General features: G+C 50.2%; 1 protein-coding gene across 3 annotated transcripts in view; it reads left to right on the plus strand.

Moving 5' to 3' along the window:
- The window catches only part of Dis3l2 (DIS3 like 3'-5' exoribonuclease 2), a 328,742-nt gene extending 306,346 nt beyond the window's left edge, over positions 1-22,396 (plus strand). For all 3 annotated transcript variants that reach the window (XM_021163217.1, XM_029476858.1, XM_029476861.1), the window contains 7 exons: positions 16,514-16,697; positions 17,327-17,413; positions 19,538-19,685; positions 19,949-20,079; positions 20,189-20,293; positions 20,877-20,978; positions 21,924-22,396. In XM_021163217.1, coding sequence (XP_021018876.1) covers positions 16,514-16,697; positions 17,327-17,413; positions 19,538-19,685; positions 19,949-20,079; positions 20,189-20,293; positions 20,877-20,978; positions 21,924-22,046 — 880 coding nt within the window. In that variant the 3' untranslated portion in view covers positions 22,047-22,396. The remainder of the gene's footprint in view (positions 1-16,513; positions 16,698-17,326; positions 17,414-19,537; positions 19,686-19,948; positions 20,080-20,188; positions 20,294-20,876; positions 20,979-21,923) is intronic.
- Positions 22,397-23,228: the final 832 nt, after the last annotated feature.

The following is a 23,228-nucleotide window of genomic DNA, read 5'->3' on the forward strand; positions in this document are numbered from 1 at the left end:
GTCAGCGTTTGGAAGCTGATTATGGGATGGATCCCTGGATATGGCAGTCTTTAGATGGTCCATCCTTTCGTCACAGCAGGCCTTTTCTAACTTTCTGCCTGATTTTCCAGTTTTTCTCCTCAGTGTGTTTTTCTGCCTATTCAGGATGTGAATCTTTTGTTGACTGTATATATTGCACATATCAGCCTAGAGTCAGACAGTAATGACTAGAGAACAGAGCAATGCCTAAGGCACTGCAGTCCTTTCCTGGAGGAATAGAAGTTAACAGCACCACTTTCTGGTTCCTGGTCTCTGGCCAGCCAGGGAATTCCTAAAGCTTTGATTCTGTTGATTGTCACTTTGCTCCAAGATTATGACTAAGGAATTGAGCTTCTAGAATCAGTGACCAGAGTTCTCCAGATTTGGGATAGCCACAGATAGAATCATCAATAAACTGTTCTTTTCTGTTTTCTTTTCTTTTCTTTCTTTCTTTTTTTAATCAAAAGTGTCTTTTAGGGACCTAATTTTATGGACAACCCTTCAGACCTTTCCACTCATTCTCTGTATGGTGTCACCTCTCAGGGAAACCCATCAGGAGAGTTGAATTCTGGGCCCCACTTAATCATTACAAGAGATAGTAAAGAAATTCTTAATGCATATACCAAATGAGCATGCAGAAGAGACTGGTGATTCTGCAGTTATGCAGGGATTCGGAGAAATCTGTAAGCCCCCAGAGCCCAGAACATTTAATGTTTTGGGGTTCTGTGATTGAATACTGAGGATGCAACCCCCAAGATCACAAAGGTCTCCCTAGAGGAGAACTGTTAACCCACCACACCAGTATGTTTGACATTTGCTCCTTTCTCCAGTAGGCCCTTCCTCCAATTCCCTATGGTGCTCTTATCTGCCCCATATGATATCTTCCTTTCTCTGATATCCATTGCCAAAATGCTTTGTAGCACATGGTGACATGCTCTTACCACATGGGGAAGGGGTTAATGGCAATCAGCATTTTTACTGTCTCTGAATCTATAGTGGTATACACAGCTATACTGGTCTCTCAATTTCCTGGCCTGACCAAGTTGCTTCCTTTGCCTTCTCTGGGTATCTGTGCAGGCACACATCCCTGGCGCCTATACAGACACACATCTGTAACCCAGAGGTGCTCCAGAACCAACCTCTACAAGCACATAGTCATTCGGTAGCCTTCAAACCCAAGGTGGCTTGTTCCTCTCTAAGACTTCAAGAAATCCTAGAGAAGCTGTGATCTTTGGGCCTGTACCCCATTGAATGAATAGGCCACACATTGCTGTCCAGTAGACAGTGAGCCACAGCCTCTCTCTACCAGTATGCTGAACCAGACACTAGGCACATTCACAGAGTGAGAGTGGCAAGTGTGTCTGCTCTAATCACCCTCCCCAGGCACCAGAGGCTTGTGACACTCACAGGTTAGTCCTCCAGAAAGCAGGCCACAGGACTTCAGGTTGAGCCTGGAAAAAGGTGCCCATGGCCATCACCTCCAGCAGCTACTTGGCAGGTAACCAGAACATGCTTGGCTCACTCAGCTCTTGGCTGTGCTCCCCATAGGGAAGTGTTTCTAATCTGTCGTCACTGCTGCTTCCATACACTCTGAGGCATTGTGGCTTTTTCTTGGTGGTTGGGCAGGAAGCCTCCAGAGCCTAAAGGAATTGCCATGCTTGATGACAGACAAAGGCTATTGATGGCTATAAATCACTTAGCTGCTGCCTGGCTTATTTAAGGGGAAGAGGACATGTTAACTGTTCTGAGGATAGGCCTTCCTGTGGTGGGTACCCAACTGGAAAGGGATCTCACAGATTGACTCCAGCTGTGCCCGCTGAGTTAAGTGGAAGGAAATGCTCCACTTAGACATGACTTTGCAAAGCCAACCAGCAAAGTCTGACTGAGGTACACAACACAGATCATCCCATTGACTTGTAGCTCCACCTCACTGGGCATCCTCAAGTGACCCACCTTAAGCACTGTCGGGCCAGGATCCAAGGTGAGGAAGCCAGAGGCTGACTAGCTGGGGCGGCACCACATTGAGTGGGGGCTGTTTTCAGGGAGGCAGATCTGGCTTAGCCCTGAATGTGGAGACTGTGCTATCACCATCATGTGTCTGAAGGCTGTCTAGAGCTCTCTGATTCTGTAGTCATGCCTCCCTTGGGTGGAAGTGCTCCACTCACTGGCTGGGGCTTTTGTCTCCAAAGCTGAGACATCTCCATCTATGTCCTTCTTGTTCCTTATTTCTTCACATAAGACACTGTGACCACCTTCTCCTGGGTGTGTGACCTAGCTTTGTTAGAGCTGTTTAGAAATCGAGAAATACAATTGTCTTGTAGTTTTCACTGGGAGAGGTCATAGCCTTTGTCCTTTAATGTATATATCCTCTTAATGACATCAGCTAGACAAAACTAAGGTTTTAATAACTGAGGATTGTTCAAAATATTTATGTTATGTAAAAAGTGTGTGGGTGTTTTTACAGTATGGAGATTGAACCTAAAAGTTCATACATAGCAGGCAAGTGCTCCAGGAGCTGTATCCTTAGCTATTTTTAATTCCTTATTTTGAGACAAAGCTTTTCTAAATTTCCCAAGCTGGCCTGGCTGTCCTTGACCTTGAGATCCTCCTGTTTTAGTCTCCAAGTAAGATTACATGACTGCTGTGCCATGCCCAGCTGAAAATGTTTTCTACTGAGTCTCCTGCACTCTACACAGCCATTTTCCCTACAGTGAGTGACCGCAGAGTCACAGGGTTTTCCCTTGACTTTACTGAAGCCTTGCCCTGTGTGTCTTCGTCTCTGCCCTGATGACTATCAGAGCAGTTGTCACCTCACCACCATCTATGTGGTAACTGTGAACACTAGGCCTTGTAGGGACATAGAACCATAGGGAGATGAGGCCAATGTTAGAATTCTCATCCCAGGTGAGAGAAGGTTATAGTTCTGAGCCAAGACTACCCTGGTGCACCGTACAGCAAAGTGCCTGTTCATGCAGACATGACATGTTTCCCACAGCTGCCTTTGAGAACACCTCCTAGTTCTACACCATCTTCCACTCTCTGAGATTCTGTATGTTTGTGTTCTACATCTGCCAACTAAGCTAAACTGACTCAACTACTATATGCATTTTCCTACCCCATCCCATCCTATCCCACCCAACTCCACCTCATTTCCCCAATCCCACCCCCATCCCATCCCACTCCTCCTCCCTCCCCCCAAATCCTATCATGAAGTGCCTCCTTCTCTGGAGCCTAGCAGGTTGCCCACCACTTTCTGCTAAATATGTGTCCTCTATCCTTTATTATAACCATACTAGTTAGGTGGTCACCATGTTTTGTGTAAGGTATGCCATTCATCACTGTTCTGCTCATGAAACAGAATGCCCTTTTCACTCCCTCTGACTTTCTCAGTGAATTTTCCAGTTCTGATGTCATCAAACTTGACTCCCAATTTTTAACAACCCTCAGTCTCAGAACTACCAGTCCCCTGCTGAGTACTTCAAGAGGCAGGTCTTGCCTCTGCCTGTGCAACTCAGTAGAATGTGAATGCTTTTGACTGTGAGGTAGAGAGTGCATATTAAGAGGCTTTGCTGGATTCTCTGTAGATTCTGGTTCCCAGTACTTAGAGCAGACCTGGGATCCAGCCAGGGACTGCTGAGAAGTTTGTAGCACTGATGAAGTTTTGAACAGTCCCTCCAGCACAGCTAGCACACTGCAGATGCTCAGCAGACACCAGGTGCACACCTCTCCTTGCAAGCATGGATTACTTTCCCCTTGCATCCTTAATCTTAGCATGCCTCTGTTTCTTTTAAAGCACCAGACTCCTGTCTCCTTCATTTACTCTAGATGGCTTTCATGATGTAGGTTAAGAATTCCCGATCTGAAATCTAAACCAAATACCTTATGAACTTCCAAGTTTTAGATTTTAGAGCATTTGAGATTTTATGTTTGTATTCCAGAGCCTATGCAAATATTCACAAATCTGAAAATGAAATCTGAAGCACTTTTGGTCTCAGCATTTCAGATAAGAGGTTGACAGCCTGTATGCTAATCATATTTATGGAATACTTAGAAGTGTGTTGGCCCCTAAGATAAGAACTGATGAAACATCTACACCTTCCTGGAATAACCTGAGATTCCACAGACCCTGTGGTGTTTGGAGCCCCATTCCTGTGCCCATTGAGTTACCAAAACCAGAAAACCACTATTGCTATTGGGCTCTTGGGAGATAAAGCTTCCATCACATAAGGATGCCCACTCCACAGCCTCCACACCTACCACCATCATTTTTGCAGTCCCTTCCTGTTCAGGCAAGCTCACCATGGGAGCCAAGCCAGTGCTGTTCAGACCCCAGTAGAGATAGATATCCACAGCCAGAGAGATGCAGGTCATATAGGCAAGAGCCTATATGTGGACTGTTACATACCAGTTGTGTCCCCACTGCTAAACCTAGAGAAATGTTCCACAAATGGCCCAGATTGCAAGAAGAGCTCTGGGAAATTCTACCATGCATCTCACAAATTAGAAGATGAGTCATTGTGAGTGTTGTAAGATCAATGTAAACCTCATGCCTTTGCTTGTCTAGCTAGAGCCAAGCACTGCACAGTGCATGGAAATAATAAAGGTCCAGAGAACCCACTGAGGGAGACAGGCATGGAAAGCAATATTTATAACAAATATTTGGGGTGGGGCATGATGGGAGAAATGTCCTTGGGCTCAATCAGCTCATGGTCAGATGAGCAGTGTGGTGGAAACAAGAGGTAGGAGCAGCACAGGTCACCCAGCTGTGACCAGAAAGCAGCAAATGGCAGAAGGAAGGGGCCAGGAACAAGGTATAGACCCCAAGAATCCCCAGCACTCAGGCCCTGAAGTGCCCCTTCCTCCTAAATACTCTGCCATCCTCCAAATCAGTGTCATCAGCAAGGGACCAGGCCTTTAACTCATGAACCTATGGGGGGGAGGGCATTTCCTGTTCACACCATAGGGGTGACAAAGGAGTTAGGAGCCAGGCTCCCAGGATGCCCAGCCTGGGAAGGAAAGTACATGCATGGCTTCTCTCAGCTGCGGGCTCATTGGACAGGCAAGAGCCCTGTGAGCAGGTGGCAGGTAGGAGCCTGTATTTTGACATGGAGAGGACAAGGCAGGTGCCTGGGTGCTGCCAGGTGGAAAGGACAAACGGCCTGTGTGTGTGTGTCTGGTGCAGTCCAGGCACATGCAGGGGAAGCCCAGAACTCGCTGGATGGGAACACATCCATCTAAAGCACTCTGAACCCAGTTCATAAAACCATGGGTCAATATTTTCAAAGTCACAGAACTAATGAGCTCTGCCAGACTCAACAGACCGCATCCCAGTGGGTGATAAGACAAGTGTTAGCGCAGAGGAAACGGCCCGGGTGGGAAGAGGCTTTTCTTAATCTGTTGGGTTTCGTGTTTATAGTAAAGCAGCTGCCCTTGGACAAGAGTATTCATTTATCAGGTCACCCACAAAGGAGGCTTAGTTACTATGCTCACCCTGTTTGGGTTTAAGTAATAACTGTCTACAGACAAGTAAAAATTGGATCAGGGCAAGTTCAGTAGGTCCCATCAGGCCTGCAGAAGCTGTCTCAGGTTCTGACTGCCAAGTTCGTGTGCCTGTTGACCGGCAGGAATAGGCAGAGAGAAAGCTGTGGAAACCCTAGCCTAGCCCTGAAGAGCTCTATTTTCACCCTTTTAAAATGTGTGTTGTCTTTCACTCAGTATTTCTGTGAAACAGCAGCAAAGAATGATTCTACTGTGCTCATTTAGTCCCTGAACAGTTCATCAGTGTCCCGCTTGTCTCTGGGATTCTCAAGACCATTCAGGCCTAGATTCCCCACACCTTCCTTCCCACGGCTTGGGGTCTGCAGAGGAAAGTGGGCAGAGGAAGGGGAAGAGCCAGCTCACATTGGTAAGCCCTTACCAACCAGGAAAAATAAGGTCGGCAGTGACCCGGCTAAGCACACTGAGTACTACAGAGGAGGCTCTGTGAGGGAGGCCTCACTTCCAACAGAGATTCTGTCACCTCCTGAGTCCTGTACTAAGATACCCAGAGGCACCTTCTCACTCCCGCTAACTTCTTGTGGGTTCAGTGACACAGATCAGGACCCAGGCCGTGTCTGTCTCACGAGAGGTCTTATCTTACTCATTCTCTGTTGTCTTGAGGTAAAAACAGCATGTGCAGAACTGTAAGATGTTGCTGGTCTTTGTAAATAAAGAAATAATCTCTGATGAAAATTATTTAAAGCATGGAAGTGCACACCTATAATACCCACACTCAGGAGGCAAAAACAGAAACGTTGCCATAGGCTTGAAGCTCACCTGAGCTATGTAGTGTAGCAAGTTCCAGAAGATCTGGGCTGTATGGTTAAGACTGTCACCACCATCATCATCGTAATGAATTGTATATTATTATAAAATATTAAAAAGTATTTAGTGGCTGCTTCCTATGTCCTAGTCACTGTTCAAGGGACTGGGAGGTAAGCTGTCTGAGCCACCCAGGTTAGTCACATTGAGCAGCTATGACTGGCCCAAAAGAATGCAGGGGCAGGAAGAACAGGAAAAAACCACAAGTAGTCAGGTAGAGCCCCAAGCTAGGACTGCAGTAGGCAGAGCAGGAGTGAGCAAGCTCACACAGGCACCACTGAGAGCTGATCCAACCATGGTTTGTCCGTGACTGATGGCTTTGGAGCAAAGCAAGGATTCAAGTAGAAGCCACACTCCAACCTAAGAGTGTCTGGCTCCAGGATGCCCTTCTCCTGTACCTTGGACTTCTAGTGAAAACTTAGGGATGGTGGATCCCTAATGGTTTTCCAAGGGCTTGTCTTTCTAGGAAGCTTATTTTAAACTCCACCCCCATGCAAGGTCAGGCTATGGCTTCCTCAGATACAATCGTAAATGTCAGCAAAGACATAGAGAAGATGAAGAAGTAAGAAGGATCCCTTTTAACCTCCAAAGACTGAAGCCTGTGGACAGGGCCCTGGGCAGTTCACCCAGTGGCTTGACAACTTACACAGCTGTGCCTATGTTCCTATGCCAGATGCAGTCTGTCTGCTCCTCCCATCTGTCTGGTCTTCCCCAGAGCAGACCAGCAGACAGAAATCAGGCCATGCTTGGTTCTAGATCGGTTGCAGGTGCAGTGTGCATGGTGGGAAGGGGAATGAGGCAGAGCAAGCAGCTTGAGTCACTCTTGCCAGGGCTCCCTCCACTAATATCCCTCCCTAGAGATGGACTCAGGTTCCTCCCACAGCCTCTGCAGGCCTGGTCTTGTATTGCCCAGACAGAGATCACCTACATTTCAGAAGGGGCACTCAGTACTTTGCAGTGTCCTCTTGATTGGATGGAACCAAACAATGCTGGGACACAGGCCATCCCCCAGACCCACAGGAGCAGCCCCACCATGCAAATCCACCTCCGACTTGGGGTGGACTGACTGCATAGGTAAGCTGATACACAACCCTGCTTGGTAAAGGGGAAGACAAAGTAACATTCAATAAAAAAAAAAAAGAGGTTGAGGGTCTAGTTCTTTAGGGAGCAGCATTTGGATTTCATATGCCATCCCAGAGCAGGGTTCTCCAAAGAGAATAGCTTATACCTCCTTCCCACTTAGCACAGCCACAGCCACCCAAGGCCAGAAAACCTAAAGAAGCCAAAGCTGCAGGTGGGTGCCCCACCCAGATCCGGGCCCTGCCACATTCTGGCTCTAGTAGTCTTCTGTAACCTCTGAGACTCAGTTTCCCTCTGTGCACATTAAGACCTACAGTTTTTTCCTGGGAAAGGACTCATTGGGCTAAATGACAAAGCACACAAAGAGCTTGGCTGCACTCTCTTTTCTTCCCACCATTAGTGGCCTCACCACTCCAGGGTGGCCTTGGAAAATGGGGCCCACCCCACCCCCAGCAGCCCAAGCAAAGCACACTTTGAATAAAGCAGAGCAGCCTGAGCTCCGGGGTGACCTGGCTCCTCCTTTCCTCTCTCCTCTCCAACTATCTCTTGTAGTTGTATGTGTATGAGAGGATCCGTGTGTTTAAAACACCCTTCTCCCTAGAACATCTTCATACCCAAATTCTAGCTTTCAAACTAAAGTTGATCCCTCCCAAAGTGAGAGGTGACTTTGGCTTCCCTGAGTTTATCCAAGCTCTGTTCTTGGTGCAGGTTTTCAGGGTCAGCCTCCTCTACTTGGGTGTAAGAGGGAGCCCTGGCCTTGGCTAGGATCTGAGCAGGGCCAGAAAGCTGTTGCAGGCAGGCAGCAGTTCCCAGAGGGAATGTGCTTCTGTGTGCCTTGGCCACACCTCCTCTAACAGTGGTTCCAGTTTCAGTGGAACTAGAGAAAGGTTCTCGTGTGTGTGTGTGTGTGTGTGTGTGTGTGTGTGTGTGTGTGTGTGTGTACATCATAAAAGAGCCAGCAAGGCCCAATTACCCTTCACTGCAATGCTACACGGCACACCGCCTGGTTCTGCTTAGGGGCCAGAGCTGTTGCCCACGTGCAGGCCTGCCCCGTGCCTCTATGTGCAGAGCTAAGCCTTGGGAAGAGCAAGGCTTCGTGGCTAGCTTTACGCTGACAAAGGGCTTTCAGTGCTGTCAAATGACTGCAAGCAGTCCCTTCCCCCTCCCTACCACAGCCACTGGGCCTCCCTTTGGCAGGGCCAGAGGGCTGCACTTGAACGCCTAGTCTCTGGAGACTTCCTTTTGAACTAGAAAAACATGGCTCAAACATGCTCCACTGCAGCAGGGCTCTGCCTGCTGAACCTATAGAAAGGCCTGGAGTAGATTCAGTCCCACAGACTAGAAAACCTGGCTCTGGCCTCACCCACAAGGCCTGTTATGTCTGGCTCCAGAGGCCTGCTCCTCTGGGGTTTTCCATGCCTGTGAACTAGGCCCCATTCATTTCCCTGTGGTTTCATGGGAACGTCCAAAATATTGAGCAGGTTGCAGGGAGCCCAGGAGGAAAGGGGTCAGTGAAAGGCCCTAGCTGTGACGTGGGGTGGCCCTGTGGTCAAGCCCTGGTGGGCGCCTTGTCAGTCTGCTGCTGCCTCTCCTCCCAGGCACCCTCCCACTCCCCTGAAGCTTGGCCTGCAGCAGCACTCCCCTTCCCCAACCCCCCAGGCCTCTACTTTCCAGCTCCCTAGCCACCAGCCCCACCCTGGCCTGGCCTCAGAGGGAACTGCAACAAGATCTCTACAGTTCCCCACCCCCAGAATCCCTCAATTTAGTACTGATCAGACCACTGACTTCCCATCACGCCCCATTCCCTTGCAGTTTTCCACCACACTACACTCAATTTGGGGCCGCTGAGAGAGCAGCAGGTCTCCTGTGAGGGTGGCTGCCCAGCTGTAGAGGAGAGTCACGCTCTAGCACACAACTCCTGTGAGAGCCCAGCGGCTACTGAGCCTTCACAGCTACTGAGGCCCAAGGGCTCCTCAGCCAACAGTGAGGATGTGCCCATGTGGGGGAAATTTGGTTTGCCGAAGAAATGAATTTGAAACTAGCTGGGAGCAATTCTTATCAAATTTCCATGTTAGCAGTTTTCACCAAGAACTAATTGAACAATCTCTGTGAGTGGCCTAATTCCATTAGCATGAGATTCCCACAAAGTTAACAAGTGCCCTAATGGCTGAGGGCAGAGAGGCTCTTCCATCTCACACTTGGTTTTGGTCTTTGAAAATGGATGCAGTTTCCGGTTTCAGCAACAGCCAGGCGGATGCTCACCTCTGGCCCAGTAGGCTTCAATCTCAGCAGCTCAGCTCCAGATCAACTTCAGAAGCTACTTTGCAAGTATTCAGGGTATGAAAGGGCTAGGATGAATTTCTCTTCTGGGTTAGCAGGTAAAATGGATCTGAGGGTAGAACATCCCCCATAGACCTCACCTCCCTTGCCAGGCAATATTGAGAGACCAGGTACAAAGGAGTAGAAAATATGAAGGCAACGTCTGCGGAGCATGAGTGGACAGGGCCTGCCCTCAGCACCACCTCCCCACCTGAGGCAAGACCCAAAGTTAGTGCCAGCATCTCACTGTTGTCCAGAAACTAAGTTCTAGGGGCAGAAACAGCAGCCACCCTGGGACCTGTTCCTGTCCTTGAGCCACAGTGAGGTAGCTGTTCCTAGTGGGTACAGTACTTTCTCTTCTCTCCACTGCCCAGTGGGCTTGACAGTTCCAGGGACGGTGCTCTGGGGTTACCCATCAGCCCTCTGGCATCGTGCTAGATGAGGAGCCCAGAGAAAGAAGCATCTAGCTTCTTTGTCCCTGACTAACTATAAGACTGAGCAAGGGTCCTCTCTTCCTGACAGCTGCAGCGTGGTGTCAGAGATGAGTGCTGTGACATCTAGGGTCTGTAAGAGAACAGCATTAACTGCTATGAACCAGCCTTCCTATAGGGAGCATGGTCAGGACAGAGGTTGTAAACCTACCTACAAGGCCCTTCCTTAACCTGCTCTACAATGAGACATAAGACAGTGACTCTTCCCTTCCCCTTCTCTGGGCCTGCTGGATGGCTTCCTGCGGGCTCTCTCAGAGCATGAGCCCCTGCCTCCTAGAATACCTTCGGCTTGTCTAAAAATAGTCATAAGGCCCTGGCTCCTTCCTTCTGTCACTGACTCACCAAAACTCAATGGAGCATTGCCTGCGCTTGACCTATCACCCCTTCCCTGTTTTTCTAAACCAGATTCCCCAGCCCTACCACCCTGGTGGTTTGCCTCAACTTGCCAGCCTCAGGGGCCTTTTCCTACCCTTTCCTCTGCCTCTGCAGCACTTCTCACAGGGCAGCCTGCTACAGCTCCTCCATGTCCCTCTGCCTTATTCTACCACCTCTACCCTCTCTGTTCTGGCCTCCTGAGGGCCAGTGCACATGCCTTCGTCACCTGGCCCACTCAACCCCTGTACTGCTCCCTTATTGTCTCATCCCTCATCTTATCTGGTCCTGCTCTGTCCCCCAGCCCCAACTATTCCCACATACTTATTTGAAACATCTTCCTTGCTCAGTAGCCTTCCAGCTCCTGAGTGGGGTCCAAGCCTGTACCCTCAATTCCTTGCCTTTCCACCTGGAGCTTTGTGTTTCATTTCTGGTTCCTTGACATCCCTTGAAATGAATCCTGCTTGTGAGTGTACCTCCCTGTGGATACACCTGTGGGCATCTTAGGGAAGGATTTAGGCATTCTGATTGCCCCAAGAGCACAGACTGATGCTTAGGGATATAGGACTTGGAGCAGATCACTTTCCTATTTGCACATTAAGCTCCTGCCACCCAGAAAGATAAGAGCATTGTAGGGCCATAGGAGAAGTGGTACCCAGGGTGGATTGAGGCCACAGCTAGAAAAGATGAGTAAGAAATCCAACAAAGGGACAGCTAGCTCTGAAAGCTGAGGCCTACCAGCCATTGCTAGTATAAATAACTCTGCTGCTGTGTATTAAGGAAGTAGCACTCAGTAGGTTGGTTAGGGCCTGTAGAGAAATGATCAGGAGACTTGGTGGCCCCAAATTATCAGCATGCCTGGCAGTGAGTATTAGGGAGTTAGAAACTCCTGAGAACTAAACAGAAAGGGCAATAGTGATAGAGAGACCCAACAGTCCTACCTCCTGAACTGGAGCCTGATGCCATTGCTCCCAGGAGTCCTTCACTCTGTGCAGGTTGTTGAACATCCACTCTGGGACTAGCACATAAACCACTAGGGATGGAGATGAGATACAACCTAGGACCAAGAGGCCATCACAGTCATGAAGGTCAGATGCTATGATGGGGACCAAGAGGATGCTAAGAGAGAGTTCCTCATGCTATCTTCCAAACTGAGTGATAGCCAAAGAAAGGACATGAGCGAGGAGCAGCCCTAGTACTCTGGGCTGTGAGAACAGTATATGAAAGGACAGAAGCCAAAAGGGCCTCAGGACTTCAGTAGGGCCAGAGTAGGATGGAGCAGGAAAGAAGAGTGATGCAGTCCAAACATACATAAAACATACCACATTGTTTAACCAGGTAGAGGAACTGCTGGTCTTAAACAGTGGTTCCTGCTGGAAGGGACATGACCCTGTTTTGTGTGACGTCAACAGAGTAGCAGGAGATGACTACCTGGACAACAGTGATGACAGGAAGGAGAGCAAGAGACGCTTCTGGAAATCTACTCCAGATCCTAGAACTGGACCATTTGAGCAACTCTTGCATACCCTGTTGCTCTTTAAAAAGAGAAAGAAAGAAAGAAAGAAAGAAAGAAAGAAAGAAAGAAAGGAAAGAAGGAAAGAAAGGAAAGAAAGAAAAAGGAAAGAAAAGAAAGAAAAAGGAAAGAAAAAAAGAAAGAAGAGAAGAAAGGAAGGAAGAAAAAGAGAAGAGGAGAGAAGAAGAGAAGAGGAGAGGAGAGGAAAGAAAAGGAAAGAAAAGAAAAAAAGCAATAACAGGACAGGTGCCCAGGCAAGAGGAGGTCTAGCTAGGCTAGGGTAGACACACTGTAGTCTGAGTGGTACTTATTTATGGCCAGGAACTTGATCGCTGATTTTTGCTTGGTTGGCAGGCCTGCCTTCCTCAGAGGCTTCTCACCTAACCACTGTCTGACCTGTCAGGATGCTGAGGTTATGTAGACTGAACGACCCTACATAGAGAAAGACACAATCTCAAAAAATTAGGTAAATAGCAAATAGTAACCACATTTGGACACAAGTAAATAAACATGTCCCAGTCTGGGTCCTCAGATGGTAGGTGCAGTGTCTAGCAGCATAAGTTGTGTTGAGCATGCTCGCTTCCTAAGGTAAAGAATGCCTATAATAGTAATAAATTGGCTACTCATGTACATTTGTATCTGAACCTTTCCCTTTAAGTGGTGTTAGAACAGTTCTGGGCAGAAGCTGCCTTTCTTATGATATGGAATGTGCATCTCTGGTGTGCACTTATATATAGGTTGATTATTGCTTGCCAGGACATGAAACCCTGGCTTAGCTGGTCCCTGAGATGAGAAACAGCAAACCTCCCCCTCTTTCCCCAGGCCTTGCAGGCCCAGACAGCAGGTAGGGACTGCTTCGAGAGAGGGCTGCAGAGCTTTCACCGTGATGTCCTGGCTGACAGCCTCCTGTCACAGAAGAGTCCTACCCAAGACCTCCAGAGTTGTGGGGCCCCAGTGGCTCAGGCCTCCAGATGCTCAGCAGATGCCAGGCCTGGGACTGAGGCCCCATCTCTGAGGGCTTGGCTTGCTGTTCTGGAAGGTGATCCTGGCTGTCAGCCATTCCTGAGCCCCTATTTAGAGCAGTTGTCAGGCAGTTGCTGGGATCCAGCTAGCTCCCCATCCCCAGCAGGGCTGAGTGATCTCATGCCTATGCGATGCTGTCGCCTGGGGAGGAGGTGCCCTAAGACTGAAGGCAGGTGCCCAGACCAGAAGGAGAGTCTAGGCCATGGCAACCCAGACAACCCTCAGCCACTTTCCCATTTCCATACCCTAATGTGCTCCAGCCTGGTTCATTTGCCCTGGGATAGCACAAGGTACCATTTGAGTTTGGCTGCAAACTATAGTATGAAGTTTGCCCCTTTCCCCACAAGAGAGGAAAGATCAGATTGAGAAGCTCGCTTGCCAGAGACCCCACAGCCAACCAGTTTGCACAGAACCCTCAGCCCAAAAGGCAGCTTTAGCTAACGAAACAGCAACTGGGACTCCAGGAACCCCTGGACTTTGGGCCACAATTTGTAAACTCTCGAGCTATTCTTCCCAGAAAGTTCTTAGGTTCTAAGTGGCTTTTGCCATGTCCCAGGACTGGAACAGAAGAGCCTGGTGGCCCCCTGCTGATCACTGTGAGAACTGTACAAGGGTAGACAGGTGTCAGCAAGAGGGACCTTGGCTAGCCCCAGGTGAGAGGAGAGATCTGTGCAGCCCTCTGTGGGTGATTGGCCCCACAGGGAATCTTAAGTTCAGTGGAGCTCTGGCTGCTGCTGGTTTGGCCATGTTTCAGCCTGTTAGTTCTGGATCTTCTAGATCCTGGGCCTCCTGGGAGTCTGGGAGCTTCTGGGCCAGAGCATCGCTGGGTCCTTTGTGATGTGCACATGCTTGCTCCTTCCCCTTCCATTTGCAGGGTGACAGGACTTTAAGATCATTTCCCCACACCACCCTAGGACACTAACAAGCCTTATCCGCACCCAGAAGTGGGAACTTTGTTCCGTGCATCCTCTTGGTTGGTGACAGGATTTAGGTTAATGCTTTGCTCTTGCCAAACTGTTGTGAAGAATTCTTAGGCTGATGTCTTAACTCAGAGGGAGAGAGGAAGTAAAAGACAGATGGACAGGGGGTGCAGAATGGACAGATGGACAAGGGCTGCTAATGGAAATAGGAACCACAGGCACCAAAGTACTTGAACAAGGCCAGCCTATGCAACCAAAGTCATGCCAGATTGTGATCAGAGTTAGACATTCTCTTCTTTTCTCAAAGTCTTGGGCAGCTTACGGGGCTGTGCAGATGTCCATGAAGGATAAATAGTCAGGTCATGGTCACTGGAGAAGCTGCTTGCCTAGAGTCTTCTCATGCCTGTTTCCCATAGTAGCTCCTCCTTCACCCCGTCTCTCTTCTCCCTCCATGAACTCATGTGGAACAAAGCAGAAGAGTTCCTGTGTACCAGGACTCTGGCTCATCCCAACAAAGTCTCTGACCTATAGCTTGAAGCATGGAGGAGGGTCCCTGTCCTGAGCCATTAGCCCACCCTGCTCCTGCCTGCCTAACAGCCTTATCCTCACAGTCCTGCTGTGGGGCCCTACTGCCACCTGCTGGCCTCACTTACAAACTGCAGTCCTAGTTCAGCCTTGGGATTACAAGAGACTGTGTGCTCTGGTCAACAGGATTCTGAGACTGCACAAAGAGAAAAGGTCTGGAAACAGACCTGAATTCCCATAGCAATACCTGTTGAGTAGTCAAGTTTTCCAGTGTCAGAGCATTTATTTAACAGTCTGATCAGGAACAGACAGCATCCCAGCACCCTAGAGGTTGTGACAAGGTGAAGGATTATCAGATGTGTTAGTCATTTGTGTGGTGTATGTGAAGAAAGGAAAGCACCACTGTGTCTTGGACAGTTGATATTCCTGCCTGGTATCTGGCCCAGAACACATGTTCCCTCTGCCTTTGCACCAGCCCTGTGATCAGATGTTTGCATTGTCTTACTCTGGGAAGGAAGAACAGGAGATTCACCAGGAGTTCCACAACAAGAGTGTGGTAGAACCAGTAGTCAAACTGTCTCAGAGACTTGGTGGTCAGTGATGGTGATTGTCAGGTACTGATAAGCACAAGAAGGGGTTGGGTTACTGAGATAAGGGTGTCAGCCTAAAAAGCTCTGCCTACAAACTAGTGGGTAACACAAAGGCTTTTCTTCTTGAGCTGAGTCTGGTGAGTCCATGACAGAAGTCAAGTGTGCATAGGCCCCCATGACCGGAGCTAGGCATGCCCAGGCCCCAATGACAGGATCGGGTGTGCACAGGTCCCCATGACAGGAGCCAGGTGTGTCCAGACCCCACCTGGTGGGGCCTTCATGAGCCCCTTGTAGAGAAAGCTCTGCAAATAGGCACCTAGACAGAGCAGAGGCAAGCGTCTTCACAGCAGGTCCAGTCTGGAGAAGGAACATTCTCTCCTATATGTCTGATTTTCCTTCTAAGAGCTTGTCTAGATGACAGATCTGACCAAGCAACACTACTCAGCCTCCAGTAGAAGGATTTATCCCAGGTTTCCTCAGACACTGGCAGACTCTCAGAGCTGCCTCAGTGGGAGAAGACTAAGGCTCGACATGCAGCTTGGGGTGTCTCCTCGAAGCTGAACAAGGTCTCTAATGGCTTTTGCCTTCCCAGGGAGCAAGCTTTTTCCACACAGGACATGCTGACTATAGTAGTATCAGGATGTACACACCTGAAAGGCTTCACGTTCAATCCACTTATCTCACCAAGGGAGCCCCAAGGGTCAGGGGAGAACCTGCCTGCCCAGGATTGAAATACAGGTAACCAACTTCAGGGCTGGTTGACTCTATCTCCTGCTGTGCCTGGCTTCCTACCCTTGACACACTTCCTCCATCTTCCATCAGTCCCCACCTCTTCTCACTAGGGCCTTGACATATTTTCATCTTCCTATTTAGAGCTTTATCCCCATGCACTTAGTTACTTATAGTAATTCTAATTACACTGAAGTGAAGGAAAATAGAATGATAGCTCTTCTTACAAGTGAGCCCCAGAGGAAGCCCAGCAGGTCTTCTTGCCAGAGATCATTACTGTGCATCATCTCTGGACCCGGCATGACCTGAGAGCATCCCCATTTAGTGAGAAATGAGACAGGAGACCACATACACATTCAGATCAAAAGAGAAAGACATTATTGACAGGTTGACTCTAGGAAATCTGAGCATGGAGATGAAAGAGAAAGAGCCGAAGAACCAGTTTGATCAGGTCACAGAAAGGTTCTTACACTGAGAACTAAGGTATTAGAGAACCAGCTGAGCCAAGGCCTTGGGACAGGGGCAGTAGCACCTGTCCCCAGGGTCCCCCTAGTTACTATGTATCCTCCACAGGCTTGTAGAGGAGTTCATGCTCCTGGCCAACATGGCGGTGGCCCACAAGATCTTCCGCACCTTCCCTGAGCAGGCCCTGCTGCGCCGGCATCCCCCACCACAGACGAAGATGCTCAGTGACCTGGTGGAGTTCTGTGACCAGATGGGGCTGCCCATGGATGTCAGCTCTGCAGGGGCCCTAAATGTGAGTGCTAGTGGGCAGGTAATGGGAAGACCTGCTTGGAGAGAAGAGATTAAAGCCTAGAAGTTGGGCTGGTAGTGACTTGTCTGCCTCCATGTAGCCACTCCCTGTGTAGCCAGGTCAGTCTCCCCTGCAGTGGAGAAGATGGCTTCCACTAGGGGTAGGCTCTATTATCAGGTCTGTACCAAGGGAGACTATTCAAGGTATAGCCACTTGCATGGCCTCTAGCAAGGACTGGACTGGTCCTTGCTGAGCCAGGGTAACTGGAAGCAAGGAATCTTTCTTAGAGGGAAGCACTTCACATGTTCCCTTCTCAGAGGTAAGCTTTATGAGGCTGCAGAACCAGTGTCCTTGCTCATCCCACCAAAAGGAGATCTCCCACCCATGTTCCAAGATGGAGGTGGGTGTGAAGTAGGCAAAGGATTCCTCTAATCAAGAGAGCTGGCCTATTGTAAGCATGGAAGATCTTAGGCCCATTGTATGACACAGACTATGAATCACAGCTCTTATACCCTGCAGGTCGTCAACATGGTCCATAGCCTGGGAACCCCTCTATACCTTCCCCAAAATGGGATCAAGCCTGTTCCCAAGGCCAACTATATCTCATACAGGTTTCTGGGGTTTACTTCTAGAAAAGCCTGACTAAGACATTTGGAGACGACAAGTACTCTCTGGCCCGGAAGGAGGTGCTCACCAACATGTACTCCCGGCCCATGCAGGTAAGGAGGGGCCACACCAGCCCCTGATCCCAGTAGTACCCATAACTCTGGCTGGCAAGCAGCACGTGTACATAGCCCACTACTGTCTTGCTCTGCTCTGGGATCTACTGGATAGAGAGGCACTGAGGAACACTATCTGGCAAGAAAAGCTGCAGTCACACCTGGGACAGGCAGGCACTGAGCTCCAGAAGAAATCTATCCTCTGTGCTGAAAAGCAGGCTCCATCCCTCAGGAGCTGTATGGCCTGTGGCTGCTAGAGACCCCAGGCAAGAGAAAAGTCTCCATCTCTACTGTAGCTGCAGTCTGCAGGAGAATCAGTCTGCTTCGAGCTTGGGCCCATGTTCCCAAGCAAGTGACAGCTAAGAGATAGATGGGCTGGCTCCTAGCAGGCTGTCACAGCCCTCCAGCCTACACTGCAGTCCCTGCAGGGCCTAAGCATCCTTGGGATGGGAGCCATCTCAGTAGATTGGCAGGTCAATTGGAGCTACAGGTACTAATGGGGTCGGCTGTGAGCCCCAGCACTTGCCAGGGCAGTGGCAGGCCATTTTTCAAGGGTCACTCTCAACAGATTCAATCTGTTCATGAGAGTCAGGTAGCCTCAGCCAGCCACAGCTGATTTATTTCCTGATAACTCCTGGCTCTACTAGGAATGGAGCCATCAGGGCAGTTCGGGGACTTGGCTGCCTGTTCCCCACCCTACCACCTACCCTAGACAGTGCACACAAGACCCTAGGCTGTGCCCTGTGGAGTGCTGCTACCCCCAGGATTCTGATGGCAAGGACTAAATGGCAAGTGACAGGGACAGGTCAGGTCACAGCAACAGCAGCACAACAGTGGGGAGTGAGGCCTGGTTCCCAAGAGAGCTGCTGAAACAGGACATGAGCTGTCCCAGTGGTCTCTGGCCACTACAGAGAAGCCATGATTGTTGCCCTGCCCAGAGATAGCTACACTGAACAAGGAGGAGCCTGGGCCTCTTTTCCTCCTCACGCTGCCTTTCTGAGGAACTGAGCCACCACTGAAAACAAAGATAAACATGACTTACTATGAAGACTATGCCCCCTGTCCCCAGCAACTTGCCCCAGATGTAGCTCAAGATCCAGCAGGGGGCTGTGCTCTGAGTTCTAGGGTTATGTACATGGAGTAACCAGAGAAGGGTGTCATTTGGCCAGGGATTCTGGGGCTTTCAAAGAAGTGAACATCCTTCTAGGCAACAGCTGCTGATTCCAAGGCTGTGACGGCTGAAGCCAGACCTCGTCTAGGTTGTTCCTAGGTTGCAGCGGCTCAGTGGTTCTTTTGGCTCAGGTGTCTTAGACCTGTGGATCACTGTGGACAGTTGTTCAGGAGCAAACTGATGCAGGCTGGCAAGCTAACAAACTACCCTCTTGACTGGCATATGCTAGAGTATTGTGGAACTTGTACTTGTGGCTAGTGTGACCATCAACTGGGAAGAGATCAGGGCCAGAGGAAATATGGTTGGCTCAGCCAGAAGCTGAGGAACCTTACGGGCTGCTCTCCTTTGGAGGTTGGCATCTTCTTGGGCTGGCCAGGGACATGCGGCATCCTCAGTTTCTGCTTGTGTCTCCAGAAGACAATTCACAGCCCTGGGCCAACGTGGCCATATGTTTTCCTATCTGCAATCATCTTGACCCAGGGTGACTGCTCGGATCCTAAGGAAAATTATTCCACAGCAACTCCTCTGCATCATTTCTGGTTAGGGACTCAGCAACCATAGGCCTTAAGGAGGAAGAGTCCTTGCACAGCTGCCCTGGTGGCTAGTCCCACAGTGCTAGAGGCCACCCAGCATCCTGAGGGCTTCCAGCCTCCCATGCCCAACAGAGGCATAGCTTCCTGAGCTGTTCCAAGCATTGCCCTCATGGATGGAGCCCTGGCAGCCCTAGGCATGACTAGCATGCATCTTGAGCAGGGAAGGGCTCTGGTCACTACATGCTGTCCATGGCAGCTGCTGAGAACCCCTTAAGTAGGATGACCCTGGCCCCAAGAATCTGGGGCTTTGATTAGCTGCCTAAAGCTGATAGGGGAGGTGTGTATCAACCTTGCCATGGGCCAGGCTTGGGTCTCAGCACCTAGCAGACCCAGCCAGGCTTAGTCCCACTTTCCCTCCAGATGGCACTGTACTTCTGCTCTGGGATGCTGCAGGACCAGGAGCAGTTCCGGCATTATGCTCTCAACGTTCCCCTCTACACACACTTCACCTCTCCCATCCGCCGCTTTGCTGACGTCATAGTGCACCGCCTCCTGGCTGCTGCTCTGGGTAAGGGACATGACTCTGACCTGGGAAGACCTTTGCTGGTCGAGAGTTACCCACTCTCAGAGTAAGTGACCACATTACTGTTATCATGGACATGCGGAGGGACAGAGAAGCCTAAGTCTGAACACTGTCGATCCACACCCAGATGATGGAAGCTTTAGTGAGACTTATTGCAAGCCTGGGACCATATATGGTCCCAGAGCCTTGCCTCAGCACACAACCTTCCTTATCCCCGTAATAGCAACCCTGGTTGCCTTCTCCCCCAGGCTACAGTGAACAGCCAGATGTGGAGCCTGATACCCTACAGAAGCAAGCTGACCACTGCAATGACCGTCGCATGGCTTCCAAACGTGTGCAGGAGCTCAGCATCGGCCTCTTCTTCGCAGTTCTAGTAAAGGTGAGTGTCCAGCCTGGCCCCTTCTTCTTCCCCTTTCCCTGTCCTCCGATGAATGGAGCACCAGTGCAGATCCTCCCTGGGAGGATGCCACGATGCATTGTTCCTACAGGAGAGCGGCCCCCTGGAGTCCGAGGCCATGGTGATGGGTGTCCTGAACCAAGCTTTCGACGTGCTGGTGCTGCGCTTTGGGGTGCAGAAGCGCATCTACTGCAACGTGAGTATCCCTGGTATGAGTGGGAGGCCTGCACCTACAGGCAAAACCAAACCCATTTTCCCGCCTGTGTCTAGTTCCTTGTTGGGGAAATATGCCCCTGGTCCAGAACAGCCCATGATAGTTTCACAGGTGTAAATGGTGGGATTCAACTGAGCTCCCTGCTGTCCCTGGCCATTAGCTATGCAAGACCCACAGACTGCATCCTGTAGCAGTGAGTTTCACTGGCATGTGGCAAGAAAGGGTCCAGACCCCTGACCCCAAGTAGGCCTGCCCGGGACAGGGCCTCAGGCCAAGGGTCAAGTCTGAACTCTTCCTTAAAAGCCCAGGCACTCAGAACATAACCAGGATGGCAGGGTGTGGGACCTGTGATGTTCTTACAGAAACATGCAGAAGGAGAGGCCAGAGGGTAGCCAGCACTGCTCTGGACACTGTGTCCCCAAACAGAAACAAGAGGCCCATCCTGCCTTGGCTTCTTCCCTAGATGACAGTACAAAGCTCCCTCCAGCCAGTCAGAAATAGGCAGGGCAGAGGAGGCATCTGAAACCCATAGCCTGAGGCTCCGGTGTGTCCCCCCTGCCCCCAGGCACTGGCCCTGCGATCCTACAGCTTCCAGAAGGTGGGGAAGAAGCCAGAGCTCACTCTTGTTTGGGAGCCTGATGACCTTGAAGAGGAGCCAACACAGCAGGTCAGTCCCCTGCTGTGTCCCTAAGCCTACCTCTGTCTCAAACGTGTGCCCCTGGGTCCTCATCTGCCCTCATTTCTCCCCAGCACCATAGGTTCCCCTGTGGGATTCCACCAAGCCCTGGCTTAGACTGCCAGGTTCTATATGGGAGCACCCACTATGGCAGTGGTTCTCAACCTTGCTGATGCAGCCATCCTTAACACAGTTTCTCGTGCTGCAGTGACGCCCTTCCCCCAGCCATTAAATTATTTTCATGCTACTTCATAACTTAAGTTTGCTGCTGTTATAAATCATAATGTAAATTTTTTGGAGATAGAGGCAAAGGGTCTCGAATGGCAGTTTGGGGACTGCTGCTCTATAGGAGACAGAGGCAAAGGGTCTCGAACGGCAGGTTGGGGACTGCTGCTCTATAGGAGACAGAGGCAAAGGGTCTGGAACGGCAGGCTGGGGACTGCTGCTCTATAGGAGACAGAGGCAAAGGGTCTCGAACGGCAGGCTGGGGACTGCTGCTCTATAGGAGACAGAGGCAAAGGATTTCGAACAGCAGGCTGGGGACTGCTGCTCTATAGGAGACAGAGGCAAAGGGTCTGGAACAGCAGGCTGGGGACTGCTGCTCTATAGGAGATAGGTGCTATCCCTCTCCCCTGAACAGAACTTTTCAGAAATTTTGAGAAGCTGATAAAAGCTTCTTATATCCCTCTTGTTCCAAAGGCTGGCCCGGCCCCGCTCGGCCCGGCCCAGCCTGTTCTCTTGCTCCTCTTGAATGGTCACTGAATAACAAATGTCTACATAGTGCCATTTAGCCTACTGGTTTTCCCCAGACCCAATGAGTCCCATTTACAGATAGGCGACAGAGGCTCAGGAAGTTAAGGGAGCCTCAGTGGTCAGTTGGCTTTGATTGCAGGCCCTCACCTGCCCTGTCCTCTCCTGTCCCTGGCTCTGCTACAGGTCATCACCATCTTCAGCCTGGTGGATGTGGTCCTGCAGGCAGAGGCCACAGCCCTCAAGTACAGTGCTATCCTGAAGCGACCAGGCCTGGAGAAGGCGTCTGATGAGGAGCCTGAGGACTGAATGCTAGCCCAAACCAGGCCTGTGCCTGCCCTACCCTGCTGGCTTTTAGGAATAGGACCTTTTGACACCAAAGGGGATTTTTAATTTGGTTTTTAACAACTCAGGGGTTTGTTTTTATTTTTATTTTTCCTTTTATTTTACTTTTGCAGCTCAGTTTTTAAATGAACTGGAAGGTTAGGGGTCAGGGAAGGGAATGCTGAGGCCTGGCCTGTGCTTCCCTGAGCAGAGAGGATCCCAGTCCTCCTGGGCAGGCAGCCCCGCTTCTACCAGGCGACCCACTGCCCTTCCCTGCCCAGGAAATGGGGGTTTCAGCAAATCAGTGTCATGGAATAAAATCAAGTGTGAATTGCTGTCTGTGTAGATGCCATGGGCAAGCATGGCAGCTGGGTGGCCTGTTACTGAGGGCAAGGGGCTCCCTAGAATCCACCTCACAGCTGAGTTGGGGTCATCAACTCAGGACCTTCCTGCCGGCTCCAGGGTGATTCACGAGCCATGTGTGGCAGATTGATGCTGCAGCCTCCTTCTAGCTGATTAAAAATGTAATTAGTATGCACAGTAGGGAGCTGCCAGTCACCCTGTGCGTGTGGCTGTGGCCCTCCCTCCCCACCCTTCCTCTCTGTTGCCAGCCCATGGGATGTGGGGAGGTGGGACTACCACCTCTCCTTCCTATATATCATAGGCCAAAGCTCCCAGGAGCCCTGTTCACAGCTATGCTATGAGTAGGTACCTCAATACCTGCAGTTTCAAACCTGTACCCTAAAAGGTAAAGGCAGGCCTTCCAGAGGGCAGGAGGACTTCAAAACAGATCCTACCTGACCCAGCCACCTGCTTAGCATCCCAGGTACTAGCAATTCCTACCCTTCTGAGCAGTGGGCAGCCTCTTCCCTAGGGAACTGGGCACAATGTATCCTCCTTTCACCAGACTGGAAAAGTATGAATTGGCTTCAAAAGCAACTAGAATCTAGGATGAAAACCAAAGCAACCAAGGCCCTGTTCCCCAGTGCTGTTCCCTGTGGCATCAGGATTAACAGACCCATCTGATATGGTTATGGTGATTTTCTTCAAAAAAGATTCTGTGGAGTCCCCTGGCAGGATGTTTGCAGTGAGAGACTGGCACAGCTGCAAGGATATCACAGCCCTAGGATGGGCTGTTGTCTGAGGAAAGCCACAGACACGCCCCAC

This window comes from Mus caroli, chromosome 1 (genome assembly GCF_900094665.2).
Source record: "Mus caroli chromosome 1, CAROLI_EIJ_v1.1, whole genome shotgun sequence".
Taxonomy (NCBI): domain Eukaryota; kingdom Metazoa; phylum Chordata; class Mammalia; order Rodentia; family Muridae; genus Mus; species Mus caroli.